Consider the following 10,177-nt stretch of genomic DNA (forward strand, 5'->3'; position numbering starts at 1 on the left):
TTACAAAATGATTACCAAAATAGGAAAATATAAGTCTTGAACTTTATTTTGATATATTTTTATCCCCCAACTACGCTTATTTGATATTTTAATTTTAGTGTGAAAAACCCGAAAAAATGGGGTTTTTTGCTCCAACAGAACGTAATAAGCCTGTAAATGACCGTCGCCGACCTCCCTACTAATGCATAATTACTTACAAACACGACAGAAGTATAGAGGAAATTATTGGATAACTGGTCGACGATATTGTTTTCAGGTTTAGTAGCATGACTAGCTACCTACCCATATAAGTTAGGGCCGCAGGCTGTCAGATCTGTCATAATCATACACATGTAATACGTTCCTACCTTCCTGCACTGTCAAACGGTTTAATTTATTGTGACTGCGGGCAGGCGTTCCTGTTGAGTGAACATGTTTTCTTTTTAAAGTTTAACTCGACATCATTTAGTGTAGTAAAAGTGAGTGTGTCTTTGTATGTGATTTTCATTTTACCTTCTGTACTTTTCTTTCATTTGAAAACCGCAGTCGATTCCTCGCACCACCAACCCAGTTCATATTTGCCGCTAGGACACTTTTGATGCAGACGACGGAAGTCGGTCAAAGGTCACAAACTCGTTTTGATAAGAAATCCAACATGGATGACAGTGTTACGAAGTTCAGGAGATGGTGTTGTGTATTTAACGTATATGGCGTGTAAAAGACAGTTGAAGCCTAAAAATGTCGAAATTTCTTTACTTAGCCAACAAACGAAACATCACACCAAAAAAGGTAGCAGCAACAGCGGCATTATGTGTGGTTGCAGCCTACGGAGCTAAAAGATGTTGTCCGGAGGTGAAGAAAGCGCTTTCTTGGCTTCTGGGAACAGGAGATGCCATTGACAAGGATGAAACATTGTCACTCAACAAAAGTTACCGGGACACACATAAGAAAGGAAAGAAGTCTACCCCCACTGTCAACAAAAGGTTTTACAAGCAGTTAAGACATCTGTTGAGAATCATTATCCCCGGACTTTGGACCAAAGAGTTCGGGATATTGACTGTTCACACACTGACACTGATAGTGAGGACGTTCCTCTCCATATACGTGGCAACGTTAGATGGACGAATAGTACAAACAATAGTGAAAAGAGACGTGAAAAGTTTTCTCCTCAGACTAACTCAATGGCTCCTGATTGCAATTCCCGCAACATTTGTCAATAGTCTTATACGTTTTCTTGAATGTAAATTAGCACTGGTGCTGAGAACACGACTAGTCTATCATGCTTACAAATTATATTTCAAAAATCAAACCTACTATCGTGTTGACAATTTGGACAGTCGTCTGTCCAATTCTGACCAATGTCTCACAGATGACATCACAATGTTTACACAATCTCTTGCTCATCTTTATTCCCACCTAACAAAGCCTATCCTTGATGTAGCATTAATCACGTTTACTTTGTATTCGCAAGCTAGTAACCGTGGAGCAAGCTCCAAATACCCATCAATGCTGGCTGCAATAGTTGTATGCTGTACAGTTCACATTTTGAGAATTGTTTCTCCAAAGTTTGGCAAATTAGTGGCAGAAGAAGCAAAGCATAAAGGACATCTACGATATGTGCACTCAAGAGTCATTGCAAATGCTGAAGAGATTGCCTTCTATGGAGGACATAAGGTAAAGAAAGGATGAAATGCCCATCAAAACATAAGCAACTTAGAACATTGGATTCTCTTATAATCTGTTTTAATCACCCACAAGGTTGAAATGTAGGTCATGTAATAAAATGATGAAAATTGCCCTACAAATATAGATGCAAAAAGGAAAAGAAGTTAATGTTAATTTTGTAAAAAAAAATAAACAAACAAAATTGCTTTTTACATTTATAGGTTTTAAATATTTTTTGTAACTGTTACCATTTCAGATTGAACAAAACTTGTTGCAGACCAGCTACAAACATTTAGCAAAACAAATGGACGTTATTTTCAAGACCAAACTTTGGTATATTATGTTAGAGCAGTTCTTGATGAAGTATGTCTGGAGTGCTAGTGGACTTGTTATGGTGGCCATCCCGATGATATCTGCAACTGGAGGAGGCATACGTGCTGATGGTAACATGAAATTACTATTTTGGCACATATTTTTGTTTTGTTTATGAAACCTTGGAAATTGAAAAGGTTTTCATTGTGGTCATTACCATATGAACAGATACTGTTAATCATAAATAATCAAACCTGCATATAAATCTCAGCAAAGGTAGTTACGTTGAATACCAAACCAGGGACCTTTATAATCATGTCATTAGCAGGTATCTGTTTCTTGTATTAGATACAGAAAGCCTTTAAAACAGGTTTGACTTTATGTAATAAGAACAGAAAAATGCACTGGACCATCTGATTTCCTTGATTCTCTACCAGATGAGCTGTCTGGTCACAGACAATGGACAAAGTCCATTTCCACATTTCGCCCTCCTTTTTCCAAGTCTTCACTTCCTAAGACACAATTATTTGCAGTCCAGGTTGGGGTATCCCCATGTCAAGCATTCACTTACCTGGTACTTGAAACAAAGTTTGGTCATGAGCTCTAAATGAAAGAAGCTTGGGAAAATGAAACAATCAGTCTGGAGTTTGAACCCAGGACCCTATAAACTCCAGATGGGTGCTCTACCAATTGAGCTACCTGGTTGCCAACAGTCAACTGAGTCCAGTTCCACTACAGTAATTTCCGATTTTGTAAAACATATTAACTAACATTTTAACTAAATGAGAGGAAAAGTCTTCCAGTTGTTTTTTGTTGATACTGACTTTTTAATGATATTCATGTACAGTTTGTATATACTTCTACTCATATTATATTTCAGGTAGTCATGTAGATGATGATCCAGATGGAGGAGTTGGAGAAAGGACAAAGGCATTTACTACTGCAAGAAACCTTCTAATAAACTCTGCAGATGCTGTTGAGAGGCTGATCTCATCATACAAGGAGGTAGTTTTGTTACCAAAATTTTGATCTATAGAGTTAAGTTGATAACATTACTAATAAAAAGTTATATGATGTAGTTGCTACATATTTCCTTCCTTTGACCTGCACTATGCATTAGTCATTTAGTTGTTATTGTTCAGCAGTGATGGTAAATTAGAAGAAGCAGGTTGTTGTAGATGAGGAAATAAGTAGTACAAGAAAATAGGGCGTCTTCTATACAGTGATGTTGTTTCTGGGGTGTTACTGCATACTATACATGATTAACCATTGTTTTAATTGCTGAAGGCGTAGTAATCAATATTCAATATCCCTTCTTACATTGATTAACATTTCGTTTGGAGTATCATTAAACATTGCATTCCTAATTATAATACACCCAACTTTACTTAGTAAAAGGGGAATGGGGGAGGTAAATAGTAATCACTTTGCTTCTTTGCATTCGTACAAGATTTCTTATGAACCCCTGGACAAAGTTAATTCATATTACAGGAATCTGATGTTCTATGTGGGAAATAAAGACCTATAACCCACCGGGTAATATCAAGTACTATTCAGCTTTGCCCAATTGGGCTATATGGTGCAGTGTCAGACTGCAAAAAGTATAGCTGGTAATGGAGGCCCAACTGAATTTTCTAAGTTCACCTGGGGTGATAGCCTTGATAAGCAGGATATCATGAGACCTTATATAAGTGGCCCAGGTTTACTGTATCTCATAAGGTTAAAGGTCACACTTGACCACTTTGGGATAAAAGAGTACATTTTGGTTGTCATTGGTCAATGTAAAAGTGTCAAAGGGCAAGTTGACTACTTCTGAAATAAAAAGCATGTGTATAAGATATCCTAGAAACCTCTCAACAAGTTTAGATACATGTTAAAGATCAAGATCAAGGAGTAAGGGTATACCCACTTGAGCTTGCTTTGTTTCAACTATCACCTGATGTAGATGAAAAACTTTATAAAATCTAGAATAACTTGTAGTGAATGACATTAACCTGATAATGTATGCTTGTCTCAAGTTTTGAATACTTGTGTTAATTGCAAGACTAGGATTTTGTCAGGCTTTGTATGTATATACATGTTTCAATGTTTTTGATTTTACAAAGAGGAAATTTGATTTTATGTACAAAAGATCACAGAACTTGCTGGATACACATCACGAGTTTCTGATATGATAGAGGTGTTTGAAGATGTTGGAGTTGGAAAGTATCAGAGAAATGCTGTCACCAAAGTAGGAAAAGGCATAACTGTAGACCATGTTAGTGGACCTCTGGAAATCAAAGGTAAGACTGTCATTATGTGCTAACTTTACATGAGTAACCAGAGACCTGAAGCAGTACAGACTTCTGTGTTTAAACCAGTACAAATAATGTATTAATACTAACTTGTTAAATTGGTTGAATTTACAGCTTTATTTTTCAATGATTCATATATCACAACCAACTTTATCTAACTTCATTTTAGTGTGATATTGAGTCTGATATTAACTGCAACTGGTGATGCATGAACTTCATGAAGATTGTGTCATGTGTAACATGTGGTAACATTAACATTATATAGTATAGATTATGTTGTCATAAGGATCTAATATTAATATTTTGAATTGAAGAAGCTGAAAACAATAGTTTTGATAGTTTTATAATGAAATAGATGCCTTTGAAAAAATGTTTACGTCTTTCAAAAATCGTAAACAAGATGTTTGAAAATTCAAAATTTGCTGTTTACTTTCAAGATTCTACAGCAAAACCCTGTTACCATGGTAAACTTGAATTTAGCATGAGATTTTTTTGTTTCTTTATTTTGTTTTGTGTTTCTACTTCAACTTCCCATGGGTAGCTTTTCCTAAAATTGAAAAAGTATAAACATATAATGTAAAGACAAATTGGCATAAAGGAACTGTTAATAGCAAAACTTGAAATCAGGCATCATTCATTTGTACCATCAGCAGCAAACATTGTTGATATCTTGTATCATATCTTACCCAAATATATATGAACACAATGGTTTCAGTGGAAATCACAGGATACTAATTCACTGTCACCTGCGAAAAGAAATAAAGCATGTTAATTTGTATTTGTCATTCAAATAATTTCAGACTTTATTCTGTTGTAACAATACATGTTTATCTGTGGCAAGGAGCTCAGTATGCATGAAGCATGTTATCTATATGTATTCCATGGGTAGATTTTGAAATTATTTAAGTAAGCCTGTATCCATTTTAGCTTTTATCAATAGTTGTATTTACTGTTTAGTACAGTTACATTTGATTTTGAGGATGCATCGTTCTCAGAAGGCAACACAACCCCACTAGCCATAATGAAATGGCTGATATCAATTCCTAAAGAATTTGCCAGGGTTAATACTCTGTTTAAATGTATGCTTTTGATAAATTGTAGATCTATCTGCTTTGAGGATTAATGTGTTCTAGCATGTTTATATTGAACTGAATTGTATTACATGTACATTTCACTTAATGCAAAAACTGTTGTTGTCAAGTTATTGAAAAAAAAACACATATTTATTTGAATTAGTATGGTTATGATTTAACACTTGACAAGTGTAAAAGTCAATGCATGGATATGTAATTGTGATGTTCAGTTTCAAGTATAGTCAAGCCTGTCTATAGAGGCCACTCAAGGGAGCTGAGAAAAGTGGTCTTTATACACAGGTGGCCTTTGTTTAGAGGTTCAGTAAATATGAATCATGTTACAAGTAGCTTTTATAGACTGGTTGCCTTTGTATAGATGTGGTCTTCAAGACAGGGTTGACTGTGCTCTGCATAGATTGCTTTTTTTTTTAATTCTTTATTATTTTTTACTATTATCATGGATGGAATAATTTTGTGAAAATCAGATACCTTGAAAATGAATAAGGAGGACAACAGTGTCATATCTTATGTAAAATATATATCCTTTTTGTATCAGCTTGTTTTAACTTGAGCATGAAAATTTGAACTTAAGAAAATTTAAAGAACTGTTAATTGTACGAGTTTTGGGAACATTATAGCATAAACATGAATGAAGGCCACTGAAAGTCAAATATACCTGAAATATAGAAGTGGTTGTTATTTATATTGTATATAAATAGGGCAATCTGGATTAAATAAGCAGTCTTTTCATACTCTATTGTAAACAAATCTCTGAACTTAGTGGAGAAGCTTTTCACATAGAACCTGTAATGATTGGAGCTTTTTCTGAAAGACATCGATTTATAACTTCTAAGATTATCTGATAATGTTAACATTCATTAACAGGTGAAGTTGTGGATACAGATTCGACAATTGATATTCAGAACTTACCCATCATTACACCCAATGGAGATGTCATTGTAGCCAACCTGAACCTCAAGGTAAGATTCACTATTGTCTTATGTACATTGGTAACTGTTTTAAAGTAAACCTCTTGGTATTGTCAGGGTATGTATAGTTGCATTTCATCTATTGTTGTACATGTAGCAGTTGGGAAGTCATGTTAAGTCCTGAATAATTAATTAAATATTACACAACAATTGGTTGTTATATATCGTATTTCTTTTACTGTACTCAAGTTATAAAATTTTTCAAAAGTTATAAAAACACTTCTGTATGTTTTTTGTAATTTTTTAAAAATTTCTAACTCATGTTACAATTTATAACAAGCATGAATTTGTGTGGCCTGTTTATACCACAATAAAAAATCCTATTCCAAAGTTGAATTGACTTGCCCTGTACCCATCTATATTTTGTTTACAACATCAGATGAAGCTGAATTATATGACATTTAGTGAAATGCAGCTAATGTATATGGAAAACTGACAATTTCAGAAAGACATGAAGATGTTATAACTTCTTATGAATTTTAATTAGAAATAAATTGGTTTGTTATCTTCACAACAAAAAAAGGATATAAATTCAACTGAAGATAAGATTATTACAAAAACAGATTATCATAAAAACAACTATGAACCACTCATTACACATCCTGATTTGTGTTAGTTTGTGTGAAATGCCTTTTTGGCCAAAGTTCATTTGCTCAACCAATCAAAAAATGCAAAATTGTTATACCACTTATGGTATGACATAGATATTGATACAGTAGTTAGAATAATCAATCGGTGTCTTTGGAGTTAAGGAACACCCATCTATTAAAGTAGAAATCCCTAAGAGTGGATTTCATTTGTGTGCGGAAAATTTTTCCCTTGCTTATTTCCGTTTAATTTATTATATTGACAATTACTAGAGAAAGGAACCTCACATGTATTGTTTCAGATTGAGAAAGGAACACATCTGTTAATCACTGGACCAAATGGATGTGGCAAATCGTCGTTGTTCCGTATCCTCAGTGGATTGTGGCCAGCATATGGTGGCAAACTCCTGAAACCACCACCCAGCACAATGTTTTACATTCCTCAAAGGTGACAATTCTGACAATACATATATATCGTGGCTTTAATTCTGTTCATATTACTATGTGGTTGATAGATAAAGATAATGAGAAATTAGATATTGAGCAAATATTTCTAATCTGAATTAAGGTCTATAAAATGTCTGTATGCATAGAAACTAATGTAAAGACTTTCTGTCCTGTTCACTGATAAAGGCAACATCTTACAAAAGTTATTCCCCTTGAATAGCTTCAACCCCGACAACTGTGAAATATAACCTAAGTGAAATAAAACAATTATACATTATTGTCGATGTCACAGCTGTTCTCCTGTTAAGTTGTAAAAGTCTGTATGAAGTTTTCGATTAAGATATTCTATGTGCCATGCTCTTTAAATCTTGCTATCTTCATACTTCAGTGTTTATGACATATTATATAATAGAGTGTGATGTTTGTTTTAGGCCGTATATGTCTATTGGAACATTCCGTGACCAGGTAATTTATCCCGACACTCTTGAGGACATGGTAGACAAAGGCTTCACTGATATGAACCTGGAGAAAATCCTAGACATTGTCAACCTGAGACAGATCGTCGACCGAGAAGGAGGTTTGTAGTATGGCTCAAGCAACATAGACAATATAATAAGAAAAACAAAATGTTTGCATCTGAATATATGAGAGTAAACTAAAATAAGTTTTGTTTTGTCTGGTATGTTATTAAAACTTTTGTAAGTTGTAATCTTGAATGGATACCAAAGTCCTGTCATGCAATTTCATTTTATGTGATCCAAGTCTATACCCAATGCCATTACTTTAACGAAGACCTGGTTGATTCCTCATTCCATTTGTAGATGCTTTTTGATAGGTCAGTCGTGGGAAAATGCATCTTTATCATTATTTTTCAGGATGGGATGCTCGTAGTGATTGGAAGGATGTGCTCTCTGGAGGAGAAAAACAGAGAATGGGGATGGCTAGGATTTTTTACCACAAGTAAGAGTTAATAGGAAAACTTTTTTCTGCCATTATAGCTCAAGGGTCAGGAGAGCATTGAGTATTGGATTTTATAATCAGTGGTGTGGTTTGATCCCAACGCAGGACAATTGATTTTTCTTTATCTCTGGAGGCCAAGAATGAAAAGATTATACGAATAAATCATAAAACATTTTCATCAAAAAAAGTGGTAATTACCTGTAATGTGGATATCCTGGAAGTAAAATAACTCACCACAGAACATTGTCTTTATATATACCTCAATGTGATGTCAAATTTGTTCTGTGGTTGTTTTACAGGCCTCAGTTTGCTCTTCTGGATGAATGCACCAGTGCTGTGTCTATCGACGTGGAGAGTAAGATATACCAGACAGTCAAGGATTCTGGCATCTCCCTGATGACCATCACACACAGACCATCACTATGGTAAGTCTTATTGCGTGGATTTCATGTAGATAATGAGCAACAAATGGAATCTCTATATCTTCTATGATATATAGAGTTAGACATTATATTTATACTGAATCTTTAGACACACAGCACATAGTAACATTTCTTCATATACATAGGGCAAGATACTGGCCTATTTGTACACTTATCAATGATTTCATTTAACTTCTTAATTGCTCCTTTAGAAAATACTTTAATAATGGGGTTCAAAGTTTATCAACATTAATTTTATAACTGCTGGTACCTGCATAAACAAAAAAATCAAAAGATTTAGACTTTTTATTTAATTCAAATCCATCAGATTACACGTAACTGACTAATGTCTCATTGATTTCCTGTCTCTGCTTCTTCATCAAAGAAAAGATAAACCAAATATAACACTTCAGCTAACTTGTGATAGTTAAAATTTTTTTGGTCTCTACATACTTTTTCTGTTGATAAGATACCTATACATATCATTACAGAAAGGAATGTTATTTAAGATCCAATAACTACAAATGGACTGGGTTTCCATTAAACACACCATTGAATGTTTATCATAAAGTTATATCTTGCATATTCCTTAGTGTGTGTGCTCTTAAATGCTTTATTACAGGACAATTTATTTAGATTCTAATGTATGAACATTTATCATCCCTGTTGTTATCATTTTTATATAGGAAGTTCCATACTCACCTCCTGCAGTTTGATGGGGAGGGTGGATGGAGAATGGAAGAACTTGACTCTAATACTAGATTGTCTCTTAACGAGGAGAAACAACGTCTAGAAACACAACTTGCAGGATTACCTAAAATGCAGAAGAGGCTGAAGGAGCTGTGTGGTATGCTAGGGGAAGACTCTGTGCTGCTGGAGAAGGATGGAGACTCTGAGTGATGGGGTGAGGTCGGCGCCCATTAGAATCCAAATCTTTATTAGTCATATCAATTATCAATGCAATCGTTTAGATTTATCCTGGGTATGATGGAGTGCCAGTTGTGTGATCAATACATACAGAAGGTTAGTGTTGTGGGTGCTCGCTTTGGTGTATGTGATAGTCAGTAGATAGAATATTTTAATGTTTTTAAGTGATTTAGAACAATTTTTTATTATTAATCAGTATTACTGTTATGTATGAATGGTTTAACATGTAGTGGCTTTTGTTTCATACCAAGCTGTTTAAGAAGACTGGAAGGTTGTAAATTGTATGGAAACCACTGTAAACCAATTTTCTTTTGCTTGTGATTTACGTTCATGAAATATGCAATCAAAACTAGATCAAGAAAATGCATTGCCTCAAATTTAGATAATGATAAAAAATACTGATTTTCATAGTTAAAATTTTGGGGATTAATGATATATAACTATTCACCTCACGTGAAGTTTATGTATAGTACAAACAGTAATTGCGTGATTTTTCTTATATCTGATGTTACCTTCAGTGTC

The 10,177-nt window shown here is 34.3% G+C and overlaps 1 protein-coding gene across 1 annotated transcript; it reads left to right on the top strand.

Annotated features, from left to right (window-relative positions):
• Positions 1-710: 710 nt before the first annotated feature.
• Positions 711-10,177, top strand: LOC132557051 (ATP-binding cassette sub-family D member 2-like; the record flags this gene model as incomplete). The annotated part of the gene is made up of 11 exons (XM_060221531.1): positions 711-1,653; positions 1,901-2,087; positions 2,837-2,961; positions 4,088-4,238; positions 4,688-4,714; positions 6,209-6,303; positions 7,202-7,347; positions 7,778-7,923; positions 8,222-8,306; positions 8,606-8,731; positions 9,415-10,177. Coding segments are annotated over 11 exons (2,245 nt in total), but the record flags the coding sequence as incomplete, so codon positions are not given.

This window comes from Ylistrum balloti, unplaced genomic scaffold (assembly GCF_031769215.1).
Source record: "Ylistrum balloti isolate Yb309-2 unplaced genomic scaffold, AGI_CSIRO_Ybal_v1 Utg370618, whole genome shotgun sequence".
NCBI classification, from domain to species: Eukaryota; Metazoa; Mollusca; class Bivalvia; order Pectinida; family Pectinidae; genus Ylistrum; species Ylistrum balloti.